Source organism: Struthio camelus, chromosome 3 (assembly GCF_040807025.1).
Source record: "Struthio camelus isolate bStrCam1 chromosome 3, bStrCam1.hap1, whole genome shotgun sequence".
In the NCBI taxonomy this organism is placed as follows: domain Eukaryota; kingdom Metazoa; phylum Chordata; class Aves; order Struthioniformes; family Struthionidae; genus Struthio; species Struthio camelus.
The window spans coordinates 58,989,082-59,016,583 of NC_090944.1; the positions used below are offsets into that span (position 1 = coordinate 58,989,082).

Genomic DNA, 27,502 nt, shown 5'->3' on the forward strand with positions numbered 1-27,502 from the left:
AAAGGCATAAATATACTGAAAATATCTAGCACATACCAATATTAGCTTAACTAAGTTATTGTAAGTGTGTTTTCTTTAAACTTTGCACAGTGGAATTCTTTTTTCAGTACCTTGTGGAATGGAGCTTTATGCTGAGCTATACGGCACTGAGCAAGTTTAGAATACAGCTCTACACTCTCAGGTTCATAACTGTATTCATTAATTGTAATGAGGCAGAGGATTTCCTGCTTTTCCGATATACTGGCATCAATGTGAACTTTCAAAATGTATGCACACTTTTGCAAGTGACTTGATGGTATAAGCTACGAAATTTTCAAGCTGTATCTCAAGCGATGATGATCAAGAGCTTACTGGAGAACACAAAGCAACAAAAGCACTTACCATTCAAAAACAAAAGAAAGAAAGAAAGAAAGAAAGAAAGAGGTTGCTACTGACATTTTTTAAGTGAAAATTCTGATACTTGTTATGGCAATACCGCAAACTCGGCACACAACTAAGAGCTTACTTGGTTATCCCTATCTAGGATACTTTCACAGCAAAGTAACAAACGCATGAATTCACTGGGCATTTGATTAGTCAAAATACAGGAAAAAAAAAAACAAGCCTCTCCTTAGAGCAAAGAAATAACTAGCTTTAAAGTTAAACCTGAAGCACAAGAGATGACTAACTCACCCCAAATCAGTGGCTACATTTGGAGTCTGCGAAGGAAACAGACTTCTATGAAACGAAATTATCCTCATAACTGTTAAAAAATACACAATTTTAATTATATAAAGATGGTACTTAAGATGCAGCTCCTCCAGCACTACAAAGCTGAACAAAAATTAAAATCTAAGAACGCTGTTTTAGAGACATATATATTAGTTTCAATATCGCAAATTTACAATTCAGTTTCATTTTCTGCAGTGTCAAAAAGGAAAAGAAGGATGTAACGAAAAAAATAATGGTGCTGCTGATATAAAACCAGTGACACCTTTTTTTGTTTTGGGAACTAGTCATAATGCCTTTTGGACTGTAAGTTACTGAAGCAGCTATAACTTGGCACAATGCCCACTAGGCAGGGCCCAAATTTCAATTAAGATCTCTGAGGAACTACCACAATTGCTGCTACCAGCATTTTGGTTTGTCCTTTGTTCCACTCCCAATTCCTTTGCTCCTTCCTAGTAGCACAGGATGTAAACACAAAAGCAAGTTGCTAAGAGTTAACAAGTTACTACTCAGCCAAGCTGTGATTCCTGTTCACTCTTAGCCTGAGGCAAATCCAAGATAATTAGACTCAGGTTAACCTGCAATGAAAAAAGGTCAAGCTACATCGCATTATTTTGCATCTGCTTTGGGCTGAGTGCAAACTATTCAGTTCTCACAGCTCATCTTAGAAGCAGTCACCTGACTGCATACCCATTACAAACAATTCTCTTGAAAAGACTCAATCATATGTGCTGAGAAAACGTACACTCTGCTACCGCTAGCAACACAAAAGACAGATCCTGAAAATTTAGTAGATGGTTTTGCTTTTTTGGTCTCACAAAAACAAAACAAAGTAAAAAAAAAAAACCCAATTAAAAACCCCCAAACCCAAACAACACTATTGTGCAGCTGAATACAAGACAAACCAACAGAAGGATTTTTTCACAATTTTTCTTGTAAGGGCCACTGAAGGTTTGCATGTACTACTCACCTCTCCTTGCATGAGATTTTGAAAACGTATTTTTTTAAGGTGGTATATAAACATTACACCATTTTTGTAAGTGCTAATTACCACTTAAAGTGAGATATTCTTACAACCTGCACCCAAATGAATACCCACATTTCTTTCATCAAAGCTCAGAAAGATCCCCGTTACTTACAGAGAGCAGAATTTTTTTCCATAAAAGCATACTTTAATTCTACAAGATCCAAATGTTTTTAGCATTTTCATTTATATGGATCAGTACTGTATGGATCAGATCATATCTTCTGAATTCTCAGGAGAAACAGTAGTCTGTAATCAGGAAAATCTCCTCTGCTCCTGGTCAGAGCTCTCCCTTTTTTCCTTCTGGAAAGCTGCTGCACAAATCCTTTGAGCAACACCTGCCTGTCGGATGGTGGAAGATGCTGCGCCAAAAAAAAAAAAGAAAAAGAAAAAGAAAAAGAAAAAAAAAAAAAGGAAGGTGAACCAAAGGTGGGGAGAAGAGGAAGAAGAGGTGGTCTCTGAACAGGATCATTCTTTCCTCTCCAGAAGGCACTTACGGTATCAGATGGAAACTCTCTTCACTTTTCTCAAAAGCACAGCAAAACATCCTCCCATCAGGCTACAGCTCCAAAGCGTAGCCTCTCCAGAAAAAGTGAAAAGGAACAGGAGTGCCTTTATTTACATTTTAACAGAGAATCCACAGAGTGAAACCTCACTGTTCCCCTCTGGCTCCAGGGCTTTTCCTCACGCCCAGTCACAGAGCAATCTTCCACTTCTCACCTGCTCATGCTCGGTCTTTAGCTGAGTGTTAACCTTATGTCAAGAGAGCAGCTCTACACCGGAAAATTGAACTCACTTTGAGCACATTCAGCACTGCCAGGATTCCTGAGGTCATGAGTCAAAAGTAAAATAAGGAAATAAAAGCTTCAGCTAGTTACTTCTTTCTTGAACAAGAAAGGATAAAGAGAGGGAGAAAAGCCTCAAAGAAGCTGGGGGAGGAAGACAGAACTTGGAACCCAAAGTTTTCATGGTCCAGACAGGCCGTCATGAAAAGCAGAAGAACAATTGTTTTCGTGCAATAATGTCACAAGTGTTAGAGAGAAAAATCTTCTGTTTCCTTCCCCCTGTGCTCTTCCTTTTGAATAGAAATATCGAAATGTTCACTACTCAAGCTGCAAGGAGATAAGCACCTTACTTCATGGATTTTTTTAAATGTCACTTTATTCATTGCAATCAAGGCACAGTGCAGAACAAAAAAAAAAAAATCACTGTACATGCATAATTAACATACAAAATTAATTATTAGTCCTAATAACCTCTACAGTGACCCTCTGAGGTTCTTTCATACAAAGGGACATAGAAAGAAAAACATATTCATACAAATACTTCAGCATAAATTTGGTGCCTTGATAACATAAAAGTTTGCAATAGCTGTAAAAATACTACGCTGAAAAGTATTAAGTTTCGCTCTTTGGTTTGCCCAGTAGGCTCATATCTTAATAACTGACATGATGTGACAGACATTCAGCCCAATGCATGAGGATTTAACTATGCAATTCCCATTGTTAACAGGAACTCATTGTTACATTCTTGCTCGCAGCTCAGAAAGCCTTCCCTACTGTGTCATTGTGAAGGACTAATCATGTCACCTAAAACCAAGAGGAAATCTCTTCTAATCAAGGATCAACTTTTGGCATCTGCTTTTACTCTTTCATGCTAATGCTAACCTTTGCTTTTGAGTGCGCATGCATTCATAGGCAAATTCTTTTTGAAGAAAATCATTCAAATCCCAAATTAGAGCAGAATTTGGGCCAAAAAGTAAGTACATTTTCCTTTCAAGAAATTGCCTAATGGAATTATTCACTTACCCACAGGCCCCTGGAAATCACTTACAGAGATAGCTTATATGAAAATACATTCAGCTATGCAGGGTACACAACACCTGTTTTAGCATCCACCTTGAAACAATGAAACATCATCTGCTCTGCCCAAACTGCTCCACTGATCTCAAACTGCTCATGCTTCCTACTTAGTTCTTAATAAGCAACAGAATTTAAGTACTGATTTATGTAAGACCTTAAAAAGATCATAAGGGACAAAATTTTTGTAATGAAGCAGAACTGATGTCACATACTACAAACTACTGTTTGAGAGTTCTCTTTATCCCTGCATGCTTTCTAAACACAAATAGTATTATAGCCCAATATGCAACCAAAAGAAATAGTCTACAGTGAAAAGCTTAGTGTTATCCTGCAGATAAAAATATTACTGTCACAAGAAATGGACTGATGCTTCTGGGTGCAAACATCTCGTTCCAGATGCTCTCTTAAAAGCAGATACTTGTCTCTCTAATGGGTAGACCTAAGGAAAAACAAGAATGAGTAAATGCCCAATGGCAATTTTCCAATAATTTGTTCATTTGCCACCAGCAGCACTTCCATACAACCTTGCTTTTGATAATGCCTGATCTACATCAGAGGTTCACTTTCATATTCTGTTTTTCACTTAAAAAAGGGGGCAAACATAAAATGTGAGGCCCTCTGTAACGTGATTCAAAGCCAGCTTTTCAAGTCCTTCTGAAATATTACAGAACTGATGAACTTAAAAGTGAAGTCAGAATCATACATTGGTTAAGCCCACCTTCCAGCATGGAGAATACTGAGCATTCAAATTGCACCTAGTCTTAAACACTCTCACTTAAGCATTCCTAGGAGAACTCAAAGCCAGGAGTCTACTTGTTTAATGCATGATTTAACGCGCACTAGGCACTTAACAGTGCAACTAAGTTTTTCTATTTGCTGTCTTTCCTTGGGGGACCTGTAAGAGCAATATAATTCACTTCATACAAGTATTACCTCATACAAAGTTTTAAAAACTGGTCTGGTCCAAATGAAGGACTGCTTGCTCTTGAAACTGCCAGCTTAAAATTCTGAAACATAATGCCAGGTTAATCAGGCCAGAAAGCCACAATCTTTTCAATCATATGCACAAATAGTTTTACTACAGCTCTTTTTTCTATATAGTTACTATGTTTACAAGCAAAGGCTTACTTACAAGCAGAAGTCTCTACAAAGAGCTTTGCCTCTTCCTATTCGTGCTCCTGTAACAGGGAGGAACACTGGAGTGCTTTGTTATCACTTTCATATGTTAAGATCGTAACAACGGCTTCATGAGTGAAGTCTTGGGCACTGAAGCCACTTTACTCATCCAGCTTCTGCTATGCAACTCTTGATGCTCCTTCTACGGGTAGTGCATGCATCCAGGGGAAACAATTTGCTTTGCCGTGATTAAGAGCATCTCCCCTGATTCAGCATTTCACAAGACAGAAGTACAGGATCAATCCTGTATGCCTGACTTACAACCGTTATATGTCTAATCTCTGCCTCTGCAGTAACCTTCGAAAGCCCTCAGGGGATCTTTGATCTTACTCAGTAATCTGTCCCTCCCATATGCATTTCCCTACACCGATCCGAGGATTCCTTCAAATAAAGCAATTCGTTTTAGAGATTTAAAGAAGTTTTAGTTGAAGTAGTGGTATCTGCAGACCTGAAACACTTCAGCATGGATTGTTCACCGCCCTTCTGCATCTCCTCAGAAAGACGCAATGAACAGCTGCAGCTTTCATCTCAGAACTTCCAGCAACTTTTTATGCATCCTATACACCAGCTAAAGAGTGCCATGAAGATTAAGCGCCAACACCCTGACTTGCTATTCTGCGGAATGTCAACATAGAAAGGAAGGTCAGATTCAACTTGTGGTAGCCTGTACCACCAAGATGACACACAACAAACCCTAAACCAGCTGGAGCTTCCGAAATACCGTAGGCATCATGCCCAGGAGTATCACATTACAACAGTCAGAATAAAAATGATGGATAGGTAAAAAATTGAAGTCAGGTCAGCTTCTGACATGGGAGAGTTGCTTGTCAGTGATATGCAAGAGAAAATGTTCTTTGCAAATGCTAAGCTCTGGCAGAGCAGATGAGAATACTCCTAGACTTCTTGCTGAAGCTACCCGCCAAGCAGTGTCTATGTACTTTTGACCAATGGCACTTCATAAGGGCTTAAAAAAAAAAAAAAAAAAACAAATTAACAAATTCAACAGACTGTCATCATTATCACCTCCACCTTACTCACATTTGATTTCAGTTTACACTCCCTCCTTTTCAAAATCCCAGCTTTGGTTGTACCTGGTTATTATTTATCTCTTATTATGTATACGTCAACCGCCTACTGTTCCCACTTGCATCCACCCTCGGTTTGCCAACTGGCTGCCTAGGGTCTGTAGAGACATGTAATTCCTTTGTAATACCACAAAGAATAGACCTAGCAGGGGAGAGTCGCAGTTTTCACATCATTATTTCTGAGATGCACCTTTGCAGGACTGCTGACAGAAATAATATTAGGACAATATTTATGATCCATTACTTCTCTCAGAGGAAACACCTTTCAAAAAGGAAGCAGAGCCAAAGGGCCAGGCATCTCCAATAAAACTCATGCTGGAGCTATGTTCATTTTATATTTTTAAGTACCTGATACTTCTCTCAAGAAGCCAAAAGGAAGGCAGGCTTGGGTTAAGCCACTGGCTATTGTAGAATTATGAAAAAAAAAAGTCTGGAGAAACTTTATGAGGTACTGTATTCCCTAACTAACAAACCAAACGTGCACAAGCTGAAAACTAATTTACATACATAGCGTTATAAAGCTCAGCATGACAAAATCTTGTTTCATCAGGTTTTGTTGGCACTTTGTTTCCTTACTGGACACTGCAAACTGCCATCCAAATTTCTGCTCCCCAGTTTTCTCTGCCTGTTCCAATGGTATCCTGCAGATGGCACTGATGGATAACAATTTTCTTTAATGTTTTTCTTGTCGGAGGCCTTTTACATTTTATTCATTCCACATTCACTGAATCACACTGTAGCTGAACTCACCTTTTAAGCAACTTGGTTATTTCAAATTTACAAAAATTTATGCTCTTACTCCTTTCAACGACAGCTATGTCCTCCTGCCACACCTTTTTCATATCCCTTCAGAAATTTCTGAACTAAAATAATCTTTATTTGTCAAATTTAAGGCCTTTGTAATAGATAATAGGAAGAATTGTTAAGTCAAATAAAATGAGACATTTTACAGATGAAAATAAAATGGATTACCCACATGCAAGGCTGAATAACAAACTCACATGGCTGACAAAAGTGTAGTTTTTAAACTTAGGATGGAATGATGTCGCTCCTTTGAGATACCCAGAAGCTGAATTCATTCAGACTTCATCTTTCCAAGTCTTTTATGAAGCTATTCTTACGCTATTTAAAATTCACTGTTCCCATAATCATCTGTGACTTTATTATCTCACAGGATGGAATAGACTCATCAGAATTGGAAACATGCTTTTCTTCTTGCTCAGTGCACCTTTTTTAGCTAGACAGATGGTACAGCAGTTTCAGAGCAGAGAGTTAAGTATCTGACAAAAACAGCTGGAAGATTTTAAGCGTCCCACTTTCTGTGCCTAGGAGGGCAGCCATTCTGATCTCAGCTTATCTGGGATTCTTCAGATAGAGTTTTTAAAAAATAGTGTTGAAATATGTTTTGTTCCTCAGGCAAATTAAATCTCAGAAAACACGTTGAGGCAACTGGGCACAACCCTGGCTATCCTTAAGAGGAAAACAGACCCGTAATCTTTTATTTTTACAGCCCAGATAAAACTAGTTGTTAAGATATTCAAAGCGTATTTGACATCTGTCCACCTTGCAAGGCTAGAGAGTTTCTGAAAGACAAATATATCCTTTCCCACACTGAGCTCCGTGTTAAGATAAGATGAAATCATCAAGAAAGAGGGAAGGATCACTTCTGCCAGACACGTATAAGATTACCAACAGATATGCTTCCCTACTAACTAGATCCATAACTGCCAGGGGTAAACATAGAAAATCTAGAAAGATTCCTGAACTAGTGGCCTGATACCAGCCTTTGCTGCCAACCTGTAGATGAACTAAATTAGTAAATGAAACTACCACACGATAACAGCAGAGGAGGACAACTACAGTATTCAAGGCCGCTCATCTGTATTTTGGAATCAAGAAGAGAAACGGAGAACTGTTAAAGCTTTCTTTCATTTGAACTAAAGGAGAAACTGGTATAGGTTTAGAGGAGCATGAGATGCCAAAGTGTTCAGAAGTTCAGCTGCTACTTACAATCCAAGAAGAATTCAAAACGTATTTGCTATGTTTTATCCTATCCAGTTTAAAAAAAAAAAAAAAACTTCAGACACAAGGGGCAAGAGAGCGTCCTTAAAGAGTGCCGATACAAAAAGAGAAGTGGTATCTTCTCCATAACAAAAAAGCTTCACCAAGGAACCTAAATATCAGACATTTTAAACACTATCCTTGCCACACAAACTGCAGCTCAATCTTTTCCTCTGCTTCAGCTTCATATCCTTTATCCGTTCTGTTTTAGTTCAAGTCCTTGATCTACCTCCCAACACAGCAAACTAAATCCTACGTCAACAATCACACGCTCCCATGTGTTACTTCACAAAGTAGCTTCTGCCGGCAAGAATACCTCAGAGTTGAGGTCACTGTGCATTAAAAAAATCCCGTACATCACTTCCTCCAGCAAACCTCATGAGAATGCAGCTACCCAAGAGGGAAGCACTGCACATCATCCTCCTCTCCAGACACTTGCTCCCACTGCTTACCCTGTGCTGCCTCTGATGCTCCCACCCTTGGGAGTGAACATTAAACCACTTCCATCAGCAAATCAGATCAGCCCTAGAGAAAACTAACCTAAAATGAAAAAAACCTACCTGTTCTTTCTTCCTGGATCAGCAAATTAAATCAGCTCCTAGAAAGCAGGCCAGCACCAAACCCAATGCGAGGGAGGGGTGGACCTGCACAACGGAGGGGCAGAGAAGGGCATGATCCCTCCCCTCCCGCAGCAGTAGCCACCAGACCTACTCAGCTTGTGAAACCCACAGCCGGAGGTCTCTCTGGCCAATTCTACTTCCTTTCTAGCACTTTCCAAAGACTGAGAAGCAAGAATGCAACAACAACAACAGGATTAAAGCTTTTCACAATCCACTGTACCTGAAGATTTCCCTTAACAAAGAGGAAGCTTAGCAGAGTTGCAATACCTCTGCCCCAATCATGCAATAGATTCAAAACAGTAAAGAGTTGTTACAATAGTCAATAAAAGATTTTTGAGGGATTATTAGTCCTTCAACAAATGATGAAACTAAAATTAAAGTTACTTCACTATCTAATAGAAAGCTATTACATTTCATATTTGTAAGGCTCAACAGAATAGGAAAGAACTTCCTATCCCTCAGTGTCCAAATACATTTGCAGTAAACTAGCGCCCAGTCATTTGCATGTCCAGACATCACTATCACTTCTGCATTGTGCCAAAATTTTAATTAGTAAGAGTACTCCTTCCTTACAGTTCTTCTACTGTATTGCCCACAAAAGTCACACAATATTCTTTTAAGTATCAAATGTTCTCAGAAGATTAATATGAAAAATGCTAAGTATTTCCAATTCATATTCACTAAGTGTGAAAAAGGCTGTCAAGACTGTACCACATAGACATGCACAGCAAGAGAAACAATTTTCCCTTTGCAGTAAGGGCTTCCATTGCAAAAGACCTTCGAGTAGATCAGTAGTTCATGCAGTGCAGTCCATAAGCAATATGAGGTCTATATGGAGCTGCTAGTCCAGTGAACCATATCGTTCTATTGTTTTCAATTTAAAGTGATGAAAAGGCTATATATAGGGTTTTTTTTTTTTTTAAAAAGTACTACACAGTCAAAAAACTTCTTGAAACCACTGACTGGCTTGTCCGTAACAACCTCACTGTGATCAGACTTCAGCACACACACACGCTCCACCTGCCTCCTCTTTAACTGGAAGGGTGTATCATCATACTGCTAACTTCCACTTTTCCTTCTTGAAAGCTGTGGATTTCTTAGCCTTTTTGAATCTTTTCTCTCATTAGATGTTTCTCTAGTGATTTATTGGTCACACTCCTCTTCCTCACTTGCTGGGGAATCTGTCAGGATCCTTACTCTTTGCCTGAAAAACTACCTTGCCTCTGGCTTGCCACACTTCATCCAAACTGGATTTTTTTTCCCCCCATTATCAAGCAATCAACCAAACCTTAGTTTTTGCCAAAACTGAGCTTCAAACTTAATTCCCAGGAGCCCTTATACTTCTTCTCTTACCTTCTGTTTCAGCTGCTAATTGTGCAATATAATTAGAAACAAATAAAAAAGACAAATGTCATTAAAAAAAAAAAAAAAGGCAAGGAAACTCAGCTCCTTTTCAACACTTTAATCAGCAAAGAGAAGTCTGCATCCAGAGCATTCAGACCACTAGCCCCAGGCAAGTAAGACCTCTGCATGGTATGTCATCATTATTTTGTGCTTTAAAAATCATCACTAGGGCATACACCCTTAAAATAGCATAGAATATTATTACCTGGAGATTACTTTCTGCCTCAGTCCAAAAATGTGTTAGGACCGTTTGTGCACAAAGCAAAAAAGTAAATCAATCAGGTTGGTAGCAGCCTTCTTTAGATATGAAATAACCACCAGAAGAACAACTCTCAAATAACACTGGATGTCAATAAAAAGTTTCAATTTATTTAGCATTATGAATTCCAACATTTTCTGTAAACAAAGATTTAGCTATTTGACATCCCAAACATTACTACATTTCAAGAGTAATAATTTACAGTTGATAGCAAGTTTACAGCAACCAAAGCAATCCTACTTATTTTTTGCTACAGATGGTGTATTTTCCAGATTAACTGCAAGTAACGTTTGAATGGAGAACTTCACAATACTTTATGACAAAAACGTAAAAGAATTGTTGGAGAAATCTGTTACTCTACCTCATGAGTTAGTGCCAACCACCCGATTCCGAAGGCAACCAACCACACAAGAACTGGCCTTCACGAAATGCAACTACCCATACTGAAATTTTTCATGAAAATCTACATTAGCATTCTAGCTCTTGCATCACGGGATCCAGCGGCCACAGACTAGGACGCTTTTTTGGCCCCGTAGGGGTGTGCCTACACAGGGCAATGGAACGACAGCTCACACTGTCTTTCTGGAGCTCTGCCTGCAGGGATAACCAAGTTAACTCTGGACAAGAAAGAGCTAACACAGGGTTTGTAGACTGGGAGAGACACTGTACTGATGCAGACATACTACCTCCACGGTTTCTGAGCCTGTATGTTTAAAGGGTGCTGCACATGGAAAGTTGTCCTAATTTGCCCAGAAAAAGAGACTTGCTGACAGTCACGCAGGCAGAACAAGGAACCCAACCCAGGCCTCTTGAGTGGGAGGCTAGCATCATAACATTGATTATGGAACATGAAAAACAAACAAAAAACCTGCACAGAGCGTACCAGAGCAATATTCATCTAGCTTAGCAGCCTGTCCTCGATAGTTACCAACAAGGAGTAAATGCAGAAGATTAGAACTACAGGATGAGTACTTTCTTCCCCACCACGGGCTGCAGAGGCATTGAAATATGGTATTCTGGAAGATTATCAGGAAACCAGAAACAGAAAGATTAGGGAAAAAAAAAGTATGCGGGAAGGAAGATTTTGAAAGTGACTGTTTTAGTGAAGCCTTTCCTCACAAATCACTGTTAAAAGTCTTTTCTTAAGGCAATTTGCCCTCTCCCTTGATTTTGCTGTTCAGCTACTGTTTGAGATCAGTTTTTGAAGTAATCAACCCAATTAAAGGTATAAAGATGAAAGCTGACTTTTTTTTCTTTAAAAGGTTTATTGACTAAGTTCTTTACCCTACTTTAAGTTATGATAAAAGATGCATTCATAAAATAACACACTACAAAATAAATTACAGTTTGGCTGCAACATCCACACAAGGGAAATCACCATTTAGATTTGTCACTGCCTCTTTTTCACAAATCAGTCCCAAGCTCAGTTTAAATGCATGTCAAATATGATCTAAATTTGTCTTATCTTCCACAAGTAATCATAGTCAAGAATAGGGAAATAACCGTAGATTCAATCCTCACAGTCATAAGGAACTGATAAAGTTACCATTTGATAATCGTATGTAATTACATCCATATATGAGAAATATTTAAACAAGGGGAATATATGTTGAAATAAGGATATGAAATCAACACAAATACTCTCCCTATATTTTGCCCACCTTCTATAAAAATTTCATATGTGATTATCAGTGCCTCATTTACTTTTACTTTACATTTCTGCAATCCTCAACAACTTCCCAAAGTAATTTGTGTCAATGGGTCTTAACCTTTTTCTTCCACAGCTGACAGGAAAAGATGTTTCTGGCGACAGTAACTAATTGTCCAAGCTGCTACCTGAATTGCTGGACACAAACCAGATATCAAAGCAAAACAGCAGTCTTGCTCAATAGAGCAGCATACAACAGCCCATTCGCGATTTTTACGGCAAATACCTTCCTCTACTGCTAACATAGTAAAACGCTCCTCAGGGGAGAGCTGAGCTCACCTGTAACTTACTTTAAAATTTAAAGATTTAAACCCCAAGTAATGAATTCAAATAATCTAGATCTCTCATGAAGTGATCATTTATCATTCACAGGGGAGGGGAGAATTTAAAGTTATTCTGATAAACACTTTGAGGTAACCGACTGCAAAAGTCCGTTTTGAAAGAAACATCACCACATCAGGGATGGAAACACAACAGGCTCGCAACAGCAACTCTTCTACTTACCATAACCAGCCTGCAGGTTTCTGCCCTTCGCTTCTCAATAATAAAGTTCAAAGTCCAAATTCAGTTTATTAGTTTATTTAGCCCTCAATAAAGGAAAGGTTTTCCTATTCTTGATACAAGCTGCAAAAATATCTCCAATTTACTTACAATAATCAAGGCAAGGGTTAAAAAGTGTGTAACATTTTATCATCTGCTTTGTTTAATGATACAATTTCAGAAGCAGAAAACTAAGAAAATTAACTTGCACATTAGCACTTCCCAAAGTGTGTGGTTTTTACACTAAAAAAAAAGATAAAAAGTCCATTCTTTCAACAATTAGCACCACCATTCACAGGTTTCATGTTTGCATTATCTTCTATAATATGGCAACAGTCATTCCACGTAGGTTTAAAGTACTAAGAGATGTCTTCAATTTTCTTCAATGTATTTTCTTGCTTTCCTAATAAATATATTCATAAGAAGTCTGGAGACAAACAAATAAAAGACCGTAATATATGCTGCTTACAAATCCTTAAAGTACAAAGATACTATTTTATACAACATTCCATAAACTTTTGCTTTCAAATTCCTTGGGGAAAACAGCTTGAAAAATGTTTCATAAGCTTTAGTGACAGTAGTTGGTAAGCATTTAAGTTTTAAATTATTTGTGAGCTCACGAAGAATTTCTTCACATTCACAAGACAGCTTTTCTTCCTCTCAGTATCACTCTCAATTTTCTGTCCCCTTCAAGTCAGCTCACAAGATGCCCCGTGTGGTTCCTTGCCTACCTCTTCATTTATTGTGGCCAGAGAAAATCAGGACCACAAAGGTTTTAATAGCAAATTTCCAAAGACATACTAGCACCTACATGCTTCTTAAAGCATTTAGTTACACACCATTCCACCATATAAGAACACAAAAACAGCTTTCAATATTTAATACCTGCAAGCACACCAACACAGTCTGAAGCTCTGCTACCAGCCAGGGACAATATATTGGTCCAGAATTGGTATTTCTAGGAAGTAAATCACCTAGCAATTACAGCAGTGAAGAAAAAAAAAAAACAACAAAACAACAAAAAAAAACAACAAAACCAAGGGATGATTCTAAGTGTGAAGACTGTCTCACCTTCTGGCTGCAATTCACGTTAAATTCTTAGCACTTATCTGAAAAAAAATCTTGGATTAATTCACGATCAGGAAGACAGTATATCTGAAAGAATATTGGAGTGAGAACAAGACCTGTCAAAATCAGAAAGACCTTAAATGAAAACATATTCAGAGGAGCTGCCTGCACACACTAACCTTACAAAGCAGGAGATTTGTGCAAGCAAAGCAAGACAGAGCTCTCATTTCTAGGTCCACATTTTGAACCTGACCTAAAGCTATGTTGCCAACAGTTCACATTCACCCAGTTATTAAACATACCTTATGGTCTCAACCGGACTTTTTACAATGCTCTTTAGCGGCCTTAGCTGATACTAGAGTAAGAAGGTGCAGACAGTGAGCCTGCTTCATCCACCAACGTAACTCCTCAAAGCCAGGATTCGGTGCACGGACTAGGGAGCGCACGGACTTGTGTACGTCCGCTGTGAATCCCACAGCTGTCCTGTGAAGTCCTGAAGCTTCACACTGCAGGCTGGTATCTGTCAATAATGCCATGCTCGCGTCAGTAAAAGAAATACCTCTTGAAGTTTCATTCATAACATTCTGCTACTAAAGCTTAATCATCTTCTCTGACAAGCCCTGGCAAAAGAAGCAAAACACTGAAGTGAACTCCTGAAGTCTAAGTAGTAGAACGCAAATGAGAAGGTGAATATTCAGTTAATATTGGAAGGCAAATTCAAAACAAAAAAACCCAACAGAACGTCAATTCTTCCAGAGAGTCAAAAGGAACAAGGAAGGCCACAAAACATCCCCCTTCCTCCCCCACCTGGGAGCATACGTTCTGTTAGGTCATAAACCTTGTCTAATAAACAAACACACACATAAATAAATCCACAGGCAGCAATATGATCCCCACTGATTCACAAACAAAAACCAAGTCTGTTTCTGTTACTGTAACGTAGCACCTAATATCCTTTTTTCCTCTGATGTCATTTTTTATAACATTACTTTGGAATTCAACTATTTTAAAACTTGGTTGCTATGACACATTATAGCCATTATATGGATTCATTTCTTTCTTTCCTACTGGCAAGACTATTTGTTTCTGTTTTATGAAGTTCATATTATGGACAAAAGATACATAAAATATACTGTAAATTCCAATACTAGAAACTCCTTTAATACGTTCCATTCCTTGAATATATGCATACTGGAACAAGGGCTTCCCCCACCATTACCTTAAATGCCTCTATACTTGCAGCCTCCTGGATTCCTCTGAGCCTTATTTCTGAAAATGTTTGGGGTTTTTTTCACATTGTTCTCCTGCTGTCAGGTGATATATGAATATATACGAACACGATTTCCTGCAGATCCCGTCACCGACTTCCCATCTAAGCTTACAAAGAACCAGAAAGCATCAAAATCTTTCCGCAGACGATAAAACATGGAGTACATATCCTCCCCAGCACTTCTGTCTCCAGTAGCTGGGGACCGAGAACAAATTATGAATTGAGCTCTCATCCCTATAGGTTTCAGCTTCACCTTTATAATACGACACAGGTTTGGGGAAAGATGTGTTTTTCTGTAAGTTGATTTTTCATAATGGAAATATGTCATATCACATAGAAGTAGACTTCTAAATTTGAATTTAAAAGAATGATTCAGATATGAACTTCATGATATAGCATTAAAATTACTGAAATTGCTTTTAAAATAAACACAGAGCGCACCTTCGTATACGCAAACCACACTAAACCAAAAGCAGTTCAGAATCAGAGGCAGGAAAGTTACTGGGTTCAAAATTTCTTCCTGAATACCAAACAAGCATCCAACCTGCACTGGTATATCCAGGGAACTGCTATTTTGTAACCTATGGCTAAAATATGAAAACATGGTAGTTGTGTCAAATTCAGTCTCAAAGCTCAACACTAACTTATCATGCTCACCTGCAATTTGGAAAACAAACCAACCAACCCCTGGCAACCACAAACACACACTTTATCACCATCACATTTAAAACATATAGAAGAGATGACTGTCCACTTGTCATCACAAAGGTTTTCCCTTATGTGCTTGACCTAACAACTATTAGGTTCCATTTAAGAGAAAGTTCAAGTTGTTAAAAGCTAAGTTTGATTAAGAGCAGTCTTAGCAAATCAACTAGCTGCTGGCTCATCAGTCAGATACTAGACAGAAAGCTTTTTGCCATGGACCATTACCCTCAAATTGCCTTAATCAGGAAGATGCATTTGCAGGATGGGTCTACACAAGCGCACCCTGTTACAGACCCAGACCTATGTTATCTGGTGATTTAAATATGGCCTTTTTTTTTTTTTTTTTAATAAAAAGGTGCAATATGTAAGAGATTAAAGGGACCAGTGATAGTATATAGATGTATTAATCCTTTGATAACAATTATTTTGCACTGTGTCCCGCACCAATAGTTAATGGAAAAGATAGCTGTCACCCCATCAAGTTTGTGGTATGAGTGTCAGGACCTAGACGAGCATAATGAAAGTTGTTAGAGGGAATTATCTTCAAAATTTATGTTCAAAAATTTATGTTCAAAATTTATGAGACGAATGGATTTTGAGTAAGTTTAGTGACAGCTATCAAACCAGTCAAACTATGTTTATAAAAAAAGATTAATTAGCAAATAAGGAAAATAATTTCTACTTGATTTTAAAGACACCTCCTTTAAAGGAAGTATTTTTTGACAGGAATTAGGCAGGGAAGCTGCAGCGGTTGTTTGTTTGTTTTTTTTTTAATTATGAAAATAAAGCTGAATCTGTAGGCATGACCTCTTTCTCTGGATACAAAGGCAAAACGGAGAGCAGAACTAGATTGTTTCTTGATAGAATGAAAGTAGGTAGTAAGCACAGGATTATCTCTGAGCCTTCTCCCCCCCCCCCCCCCCCCACCCCCCATCCCTCCTTCCAAGACAGAGAAGAGCCACGGAGAAGAATCAACTACCGCTATTCTGAAGAAAGGAAATACAGGAGCAGGAAAACAAAAAAAAAGAACAATGGCCACTTGTAATTTAAGTGGAAAAGAAGTGAGAAAGATGAATATGAAGGCTTGAGCCCCTGATGCTTGATTTAAGAAAAAGACAACAGTAGCTCACCTGAAGAGCTTCCAGCAGCCTGAACAGGTTCCAGAGTTTCTCAGCCAAGTCAGGTATCGAGGCAAATTTCTAAGCCCTATCTATCTATAGAAGTAAAATCTAGCTAGTTCATCACATGTATCTGATAAAAGTTTCACACAGCAGGAGGGGAGGGGGGAAAAAAAATTAAGCTAAAGTAATGGTCAGCGCCAGAAGAATTGGCAGGGACAATTCAAGGACAGCAAAGCCTCTGCTACAACTTTTAAACTTAATTTCTGAAATTGACCCGATTTTTAAATTCATGGTATTCCTTTAAAGTCTGTCAGGTTTGTCTCTAGCAGTAGTTCCTTTAGGGCAAGCACTGTAGACAGTCTGCCTACCCTGAGGGAAACTAAGACACTCAGAAGTGGGAGTAAAGAAAAGGTATCAATAATTTAAGACAATGGTCTGCCACCTCTAGGAGAAAGCAGTAGTTTAAGTATAGAGACATCTAACTCCCTAGCTTATATTTGTCCTTTGTGAACTTTGTAAAACTATTCATGAAAATACAAATTACTGTGGAGGATACAGCACTATATATAGCTCTCAAGAGAGTTCTGAAAATGATCCCCAGTATTTGTCAACAGGGCCTCCGGTCGCTGTTAAGTGCCTCCGAAACAAGGAGAAAAGTCAATTTGATGCAGGCGGCCTGAACGAAAAAAGGGGGGAGGGAATATCTCAGATAGGAGAGAACACTTAGTGCAAGCTACAAGGTAAGAGACCTCAGAAACAATGAAAACCCTGGGAAAAATTACTTTTCCCATTATCCATGTAAGACCAGGAAGTGAAGTTATCATAGCCAGCAAAAAGATTCACTGAGTGCAAAAACAATTTCAGTGATCCAAACGTGCATTCTGCTTACTCTCTGACACCAGTTCTCATTTCCGCTTTTATATAAAGGTAACTTGTTCTCTTCTGGGTTACAGAAAGAATTATTTTGAAACTACTTCCATTTATTCAGTACTCTTTTCCCACTCAGAGCAAACATCCACTGGTACATTAAACTTGTTATTCAATATTCACATGCGTTACAAATCAGTTGCACATGAAAACAGAAAAGAACAGATGTGAACTCAAATAATTATCTTCATTTCAAAAAGAAGCTTAAGCTACTGTGTACATAAAGTAAAACTGAGTAAGCTGTAGGTGTGTTCACAAGATCACAGTCAGTCCACACTGATTTCTCAGATATTCTTTTTTTTTTTTTTTTAATTTTAGGAAAATATTAATTGCAACCAAAGAAACTGGCTATTACTTATACGATGTATTTTAAAAAAAACAATTGGCACTTGGATCTGTTCATTATATATGCAGTTTTTTTCACACACATGCAACCCAAGCTTAAGAAATTCCAAGGTTCTTCATATCATCAGAATGAGTTGTACATGAAATGCTGCTGAAATCTTCAGACTTGCAAGAAATGAATTACCGCGTGATAAATCAGCACAAGGAAGACACTCACAAAAACCCACGTTCTCCACAAAAAAATTTAGAGATTGTCAGTATCAGGACAGCATATCAGTTTTCTTTGTAAGTAATTCTACTAGACTATCCCAAACAGCAGCATCATCTGCTGAATACATTTCACTTACCAAAACTACCCTGCATGCTGAAATGACACATTCCCCATAAGCTCAAAAACCTGGATTCAACATAACATTTAAATGAAAACCATAGCAAAAAAGAAAAGTTATTCAAATGTAAGAGCATTTAATTTACAGTCTAGCTTTTGTACTTCTATGTTGCAGACTTGCTACTCTATCATACTTTGCTTACGGTGGCAAAATATCCAGCAAAATTGGGTATTGTACCATACAATTAAACACACTTTGCATAAATTCTTCCACACAAATACTATCAGTGAATGACAAGACGAGAATACAGTACCGGTGCAGCTGAAAACTAGCTGTTTATTCATCAGTTCAACCTCTTTCAACATTTGTAGTAAGCTCATGATCATCATGATGATTGCCTTTGTTTCCGGAGCTCTGGTTTACTAATACAATACAAAATAAGGAGCGAATCTTTGAGAGTGAATGTACCAAACGTAAGAGTCAGTCCTACTTACTTATTCCTTTGGGGATGTCTTCATCATCCACATACCTTCACAGATGAAACCAAAATACAAGTATCAGAAGATGCAAGCAATAGCATTCTTATGCTAAAACACAATACTCCAACACGCTCAGCATTCGCATATGCTAGATGTGGCCAATACAGCTTCAACTCTTAACTCAGTCTTGCTCAGAATACAATTGTAGATGTGTTGGATTTTGTTTGCCCTTTACCTTCAACAAGCGAGATTCCCATTACCAGCCCCAGCACAAATTTAATGTTTTATTAAAACAAAATGTTTCTACTGTTATTGTGCAAAGACCCCCTAAATGTGAATTATAAACTCATGCATGACAATACACGAGTCTAGTGACAGCTCTTCCAAAGAGCAGAAATACACAGATGCTCATACTCAAGAATTGCATGAATTTCAGGTTGCTATTAGAGAGAACTAATGAAAGCATACATTGGTAAAACCTTTGTGGAAAGAGAAACAAAAACTGGAATCTGGGGGACAGAACAAACAGCCCATTCCGCCTTACTAGAGTACAAGGGATGAGTGTTACGTACAGAAAGCGATTCTCTTGCCCTTAACTCTACAACACAATACTAAACGGCTAACTGAACAGCATAGTGAAGACCACAGATATGAGGAAAAACACGGAAGAAACCAGATATATGGACTGAAGCTTCTTTCTATGTAATCCTAAAAATGGTTTTATTTCTTCCACATCACCAACCAGTCAAGATTAGTTTTTGCATGAAACCTCTTTGATAGTTCACTCAGCCAAAATACATAAGAAACTAGTTTTTTGGTGTCTTAAAACTGTTCCTTTGACAGTGACTGCAATAACCCCCCACCCCCAGGAGTACTAGCATTAGAAGATACCTAAAATAATGAAAAGTTTTGAAGATGCTACTCAAGTCTATCAAAACAGACTGAAAGATATTCACAAAAAAATAATCTAGCTTAGAGAGACTGGCCTCTCCTGAAAGACAGAAGCTTCTTGATGGCGTGAGTCAGAGCAAGAATCTAACTCCAGTGTTTCAACTTGAGCTCTCCTGGGAGCCTGTTTCCATCAGCTATAGAGTGCTTGGGGAAATTAGCCTTCCCAGGCTAAAGTTAACCTAGTTACTATCATCAGTATTTCAGTAATTTTGCAATTAGTATCAAACATATCAAGCAGGAAATTTTTTTCTGTGGTATTGCAATCACTAAGACTTTCCACATAGGAGTCCTGCACATTAACCTTGGAGAAAGTACTTCCAGGAACTCCAACAGATCTCATCAATAAGCACAGGAAATTGCACAACTGTTACCTCATAGCTAACATCACAGGCATCCTCATACTATAAAAATATTTCTAGAAAGTGTTACAACAGGTTGCAAAATAATAAAACACAGTGAACACAAACTCGTTTTAACTTCTGATCCAGCAACAGCAGGAAACTGACTCCAGGCCTCCAAGGTCGCTTACAGATTCAGCAATTCAGTAAAGCATACAAGATTAAAATCAGTTTTACTGCTAGTGAGAAGGCTACAGGGAGAAGCTATAAACTGACCAGACACTTTGCTTGTCACTTGTAGGATCCAGCTGCTGGCTATTTTCAGATAAGTTACCTCATTAGCCACTGTCAAGTAAACGGACACCTTCATTCTTGTAGCCCAGAAAATGATAAATTAACCTATAAAATAAGTTGCTAAAAAGCTACTCATAGCCAATCATAGCAATTTCAATTATAAAAAAGGCAGCGTTAAGGTCATCTTCCTATTAACATAAAATATAAATTGGCCATAGCAATTCTACCAACACAGGGATTGAACAAATCCCCACATCTACACTAAGTCAGCCAGTCGGGGGGGACACACAACTGCTGTGTCTCAGAGATACCTGTTACCAAACCAAGCTGTTTCAAATTGACAGAAAGACAGAACTATCAGGAATCCAATGTCATCAGAAGGATATCAAATTATCTGAGGTATTTCCAGATACTAGGACAACATGATCATAAAATAATACATAACTGAAGTTTATTACACAAGAATATACTACCCTGCAGACAGCAGTATTCTTCAATATAAATGACGCGTTTTCTATTTCTCCTTGAGGAACACAGATAGATGGAACACGCACTTTTAATTAATCTGATTTAAATGCATAGTGTCCATTTGCCTTAACAAGCATCTTTAAATCCTGAAACCATCATCTTGCTCAATACTCCCTAAAACTCTTTAATAAAAGTCTAATTGGGTGCAATTCAGTCTCAGTATCAGCCCCTAATATAATATTTATAAACTTAAAATAAGTACATTACATAACTAGTTCCTTGCAGAAGTTACCCCTTGCCCTACAATTGTTTTCTAGGTTGCCGTTAGCTTTCCTATATCCCAAGTAATTATCTTTTTTTTAGTACAAAGCAGCACTGTAATTTTTTTCTACCTACTATATAAAACAACGTGAACTTGGGAGTGGGGGGAAGAGCCCAAAACAGCATTAATTATTTGCTCTGCAAACCCACATGACTGTAGGACACAAGATGAGCTAGATGAGCTAGAAGGCAGTGATAAAAAAATTCAGAATTTCTGTTATGTCACCTCATCCTTCCACAAGGAAAACAAGAACAGCCCCAGCTATGTTAAAAACAAAAGTCATACAAATTAACACACCAAAGAAGGGAAATATTTTTCTACCAATTCAGTGTGTTGAAGTGCTTTCAAATAAGGGTTCAATGAATGCCTTGGGCAGAGAGGAGGAGGGGAGAAAGTGAGAACGTGGATGTCTCTGCAATTAGACTTAAGCTGCCATGGAAATGCACTTAAAAGGTGGCAGTTTCACGTTGCTTTTCAGCAGGCATAAAATAAGGCTGATCTCTAAGTGGTAGTCTCAGACTCCAGCCAGATCAAGTCCCTGATCGAACCACCATCAAAGTTTTACAGCGTTACTGTCACTGTACAGAGAATGGAACACCCCTTTTAAAGCAGTAACACTGCTTTAAGTCCCCTTAATCTGAGCATGAAACTTTGTCAGAAGCAACTCTGAATTTCCCAAACAGATGATGCGCTGGCCAGCTCTGCTCCCCCTCTCCCCAAGCAGCCCTTACCCTAAGGAAAGCCATCTCACCAGACCGCACACAGCCTTTGTGAATACCACCCCTCCCCTCCAGAAGCATTAAAAGGAGTTAGCAGTACTACTATTCGTATTACATTTAACCCACAGTCTGGAAGAGCAGGATAAATGCTTCAGAAACACTAAAAACCTGGTCTTTATTTAAATCCTCACACCCACCAGGGCAAGCGATTCAATGCTGATCTGATCTTACATGCAAAGGGAAGAACTGGAAGATACGTTTAGTGAGAACATACAGTTGAAAGGGAACAGAGCAGCACCTAGTCAGCTGCGAATACAGCTAGTTTCACCCTACGAGTTCAGCTAGACCACCGACAGCTTCACAAGTTTAGTTGCCTAGTGATTTTCTAACACAAACAAAAAACTCAAGGAGTATGGCAAACCAAAATTACAACAACAAAAAAAAGAAGCAGCCTAAAGTCAGAAACAAAGACATGAAAAATCTGAAAAGTGACTTTTTTTTAAGAAATTATTTTAAGAAATTTTCTTTTTATTTAATTATTTTAAGAAATTTTCTTTTTTTTTTAAGAAATTATGAAAAAGTTGCATGCATAGCACTACTACTTTTCCTGTAAGTTTTAACTGATTCACAATCAACAACTGCTCACACTTGGCTTAGAGGCAAACCAACCCCTTCCATTTCATGTATTCTCTTAGCAGTAAAGTTTAAGATTGTACATGTAAACACAGTTGTGTTACCTTTACTGAAATCTGCACAACACTCTTAAAAAGCCTAAAGAGTTTTCTCGCCTCAATTAGTGCAATAAACAAGTACTTGTAACATGGTTTACAAATCTGCCTTGGGTACAATGCAAAAATTCAACACTACTCCAAAATATAAATCACTTTTCACTATTTTGACTAAGTAAACAGATTATACTGGCTTGTGAGCCAGTCTACATTCATACATATTGAGAGACTGGAAAAAAATTTCTCACGTTATGGGACAGAAATTGGGACACAACTAGGTTGGGGGGGGGGGAGGTGGTTTGTTTTTTTACTGAATATAAACTTTGTTTACTGTCCCATAAACTTTGGGATGACAAATTCTTCAAAGTAGACCATTAATTTTGAGGCAATTTGGCCTTGCTAATTCCTTCTTTTTACTCTTTAAAAAATTTTAACCAAAAAGCATACAAATTTTCAAGCTACTCTACATTCCACTTTACGTTCAGTGCTTAAAAAGGCAAAAGATCTATGCAGCAGGCTGCAACAGGAAAAAAAAAAACCACATAACTCTGGTCTATGAGGCTTTTTTATTTCTGTAATAATCCAGGAAAACTGTACCTATGCCTATTTAAGGATTTATCACCAAACAAACAATTCTGATGGAATGAAAACACAATAATTCCCCCTACATACTAATGATAAAATGACTAGAAATAAACGGTATCCCATAATAATTTTACCTATATGAAGTGTTCTGTTTTTTTTTTAGTGGTATTATAAAAGTGATGCATTGGCCATAACATTTACTGTTTACGATCTGCAGTAGCTATACCCTTCTCAAGGGATATTAAATAATCAAAAAAATGTTATTCACACTACGTATTTGAAAAAGTAGACTGGTGTGCCAATTACTGATTCTTTCCTATGTTATAAAGGATGGTCATTAGCCTAGAAAGGAGAGGAAAAGAGAAGAGAAAAGATTGGAGATTTATTTTCTTCCCAACTGAAGAGAAGGTTATATGTTCATTTGTTGAAGACATTTCCTTTAGTCCAAAGCCTGAGGAGTGGAAGAAAATGTAAATGTTTGCTTTGAGCATGTGCTGAAAACACTCCACTTCAGAGAAAGAAAAAGGAAAGCTCTGAAGAATCACACAGTGACTCATAGGACTACAAATAGACAGATCCAGCAGTGGTCAGATCACAGTTTTGTTTCCTGAGCATGCATTAAAGACGAATATTTAATGGTAGTGTTTGTTTTAAAGTATTCTTTATTATTATTGCTTATAAAGCACTTTCTAATCAAAGATCACAATGAGCAATACAGGCCGTAACGAACCAAGTGCAATACCTCTAGAAATGCTACTTTATTCATTTTACAGATAAGTAAATGCAAATGTGAAAAATTCAAGTGACTTGCCCCTGGTCACAGAGCCAAAAGCACAGCTGTGAACACAATCCAGACACCCCAGCTTCCAGTGAACTCTTTACCACTACACATTAGCCTTCCTAAAGTGAGATTTAACCTTTTCTCACATGTCACCCTCTTTCTAAAGAAGTCTGGCAAAGCTAGTACTGAGGATGTTCACCTCATGTGGCTGACTCTCTGGAGAAAACAAAAACTAAAAAAAAAAAAAATAAATACATACCTAAAAAAAAAAAAAAAGCTGTAGCTTTAAGGGTCAGCTACTAGCCTCAGCCTTCCCAGGAGCTGCGCAAAGACAGCAATAGCTCACAGATTTAAAGCTGCTGGCCAGATACAGACGAGGTAGGACGTATTAGGGTAGCACACCATCCCAAAGCAGGATTACAGAAATGTATACTGCCCCAGCAGCTGTTCCTCCACACGTCCTGTCTCACACAGGCATTCATCTTTAAGCCTTCTCTAAGGCTCTCCACACAGGCTAGGAGCTGAAACAGCCTACTGACCCAAAACTCGGCAAAAGGTTAAAAACGCAGATCAGGATTTCTGTAACGCTAAAGGCTTTCAGTATGGCGGCAACTATGCCCTGTGCTGTCTCAACTCAAAAATCTATTTTGCACAGATAAACATTGATAGAAAAATCTCTACTTTGAAGAAACTCTTTAACGACCTAAAGAAGATTTCAAGGGCTAGCAAAGTAGGTAGACCGGAATCAAAGGACAACACTGGCGACAAAGTGCCACCAGTCAAAAAGGTTAAGGAAAACAGACATAGACTGGACATGACAGCAAGCAATCATAACTTGATTGTGAGCACTTACAAAGTACAACCTCAAAAATAAATGAGTAGAAACCTGAGAAATGTAACACATGCAATTAACCAATTTTACAGCAGAAAGTTTTCAAATGCTCCCCCAAACAGCAAAATCTAAGAGTTGCAATACTTAATTGATCAATCACCCTTGCTTTAAAACCTTTGCCTGAACACATAATAGAAAACGTATGTTAGTTTATTAGCATGGGTAAAAATACAGAGATTTAAAACACGTATCTAGTACTGAAGAAGCAAGACTGTTTCCTAAACAGCTATGCTAACTCAGAACATAGATCTCAAGACCACAACTAAAGATTAATCACACTTACAGTCAAACATGCAGCAGTCAAATTTCAGGAAATTAAGAAACAACAGACCCAAAATTGACATCATTGTAAAAATCATAGCATGAAACATGCTAAGGTACAATTTGTGCATTGATACAGGTTTACGGAAACCTGTCTACAGGAAACGAACTCTTCATATAATAAAAAGGCCAAGGCCATCGGAAACGCATCTGCAGCAAAGCCTTTGGAAGTAGCAGTGAAGCCAAACAAGAATATTAGAAACAAAGGCACAGGATTCAGTTTCTATCTGAGTAAATACTTTTGTTTCCACCATGATATATCAGGTTAGTACAATGCTTTGAAATTTATATGAAGAAAAAAATAAAAAAAAAAAAAAGACTCAATCCCGCTGCTCCTGTGCACCTTTCCACTCCTACTGGTGCTCCACAAGCAGCATGCTTATGGAATTAAGTCTCAAAGCAGCCCATGTGCATCACTTTCAGAAGAGCATCACAGCTGTATCCTGGAACCTCCATCCGTCACCCAAAATACGTTTTTAAACCTAATTCACAAATAAACTCGCAACTGCTATACCTTTAACAGGCTCCTTAAAACTAACAGTGAAGTCCAGTGCTAACGTTGTGGGTCTCCATCATAAAACTTCTATAACTGTAATGGAAGCTTAAGAGCCTCAATATATTGCACTTGAGTTCTCCTTCTCACTGTGTTCCATCTACCAATCCTAAAAATGGATCCAAAGTCAGAAACAGTTGTTTTTAAAAACTTCTTTAAGCTTATCAAAATACTGCAACCTATATTTATAAACAATTCAAAAAACCCCCTCCACCAGCCTTTTTTAAAGTCAGTTATTTCCCACTTTTCTTAACACACTGACTTGTTTCTTCCAGAAAAGTCTACCAAAATCCAACATTTTAACCGCTCCTCCTCCTCAAAAGAACATTTCTTTAAAAAGCTATAGTTGTCTCCATTTGTTCAAATCAAGCCTACCAGATTTACATAGAGCTTGAAAAACAAATCTTACTTTGATACCACTGTAGAGTTGCCAAGGAGCACTACACAGCGACAATTCTATTCCTTTAAAAAAAAAAAAGCACAGCATTTGTTTTGAACAAACGTTAGGTTTTGTTTTACACCTGTCCAGAAACACTGTGCATATTACACTTGAGTTCTATTCGTTCTCTTATATTTTCAGTTATAGCAAATACTGCGCTATCAAAAAACCCCAAATACACAACCTAACGCCTTTGGAAATTCTCACCTTTTTTTTGTTTTAAATTTCGGTTAAGCCTTTAGCACTGTATTGTTAAAAAAAAAATGCTGCCAATGAGTTCTTGTTTTACAATCAAGGAAAACACTGACTGAGAATCCCAACTTCTGCTTGTTGGCAGGAAGGCAAATTGTCCATCGGTTTGCCTTGGAAAGGAAGAGGGCGGGTTATCCGTCTGCTTACCAACCTAAAAAAAAACCTCGACAGTACACAACAACTCACTCGCAGCTACCCAGCCGCATGCTCCAGAACAGGAAGTGGTGCTCTGAAGCTCTTCCTGAGAAAAACGCCCGTTTTGCGGCAGGAGCGTTTCGAGGAGCGCCCGTTTCCTCGCCCGTTTCCTCCACGGCGCGGTTTGCTCGCAACGCGGCCCTCGGCGTTAGAAGACGAGCCAGGCCCGTCGGTGAGAGGGCCCCAACCGTCCACGCCGGCAGGAGCCAGGTCGCGCGTGGAAACCCCCGGGCCTCCCCCGCCGCCGGCGTCTCCAGGGAGGAGGCCGCCTCCCTGGCCTCCCCGCCGCCAGCCCGGCCGGGCCGGGCCGCGGCTGCCGCCAACCCCGCACACGCCCAACGCCCCGGCCGCCGCCCGCGGCGCTTACCGGGCGGTGTCGAGCAGCGGGTGCTTGGTGCCCACCAGCTTGCGCACCTGCATGGCGATGTTGCTCAGCTCGTCGCTCAGCAGGCACCGCAGGCTCATGAAGGACGTCGGGTACCCCACGATCTTCTCGGCCTCCGACACCACCTGGCTCCAGGCCGCCGCCGCCGCCGGGGGGCGGCCCGCCGCCAGCCCCCGCCGGCCGCCGCGCCCCACGCGCCGCCACACGGCGCCCCACATGCTCCCGCCCGGCCCCCGCGGCTGCGGACGAGCCCCCCGCCCCTCGCAGCGGCTGGGGCCTGCCGAGCCGCCCCCCCCCGCCTTCCCCCGCCCCGGCCGCCGTCAGCGGGCGGCGGATGCGCGCGGCGGCCGCGCTGCCCGTGCCGGTGCCCCCGAGCGGCGCGGCGGCGGGCGGGACGGGCTCATTGTGCCCTGGGGGCAGCCATCTTAGGCTGCCGTAAAACCACGGCGAGCCGTAAAGCGAGGGCGGCAGGGTTTTCCCTCTCCCCCCTCCCCCGGTCGCCGGGCGGCTGCGGCGGTTGTCAGCCCCGGGGCGGCGGAGCTCGGCCTCGGGGAAGGGGCCCCCGCTCTGCTAGGGGAGGCTCGCATC

At 39.4% G+C, this 27,502-nt stretch overlaps 1 protein-coding gene across 4 annotated transcripts in view; it reads right to left on the reverse strand.

Annotated features, from left to right (window-relative positions):
• PDSS2 (decaprenyl diphosphate synthase subunit 2) overlaps window positions 1–27,132 on the reverse strand; it is a 124,453-nt gene extending 97,321 nt beyond the window's left edge. For 3 of the 4 annotated variants that reach the window (XM_068937957.1, XM_068937956.1, XM_068937958.1), the window contains exon 1: window positions 26,897–27,132. In XM_068937957.1, the coding sequence (XP_068794058.1) occupies window positions 26,897–27,132 (236 nt within the window). The remainder of the gene's footprint in view (window positions 1–26,896) is intronic. The other variant, XM_068937959.1, reaches the window with a different exon arrangement.
• Between the last annotated feature and the right edge of the window lie 370 nt (window positions 27,133–27,502).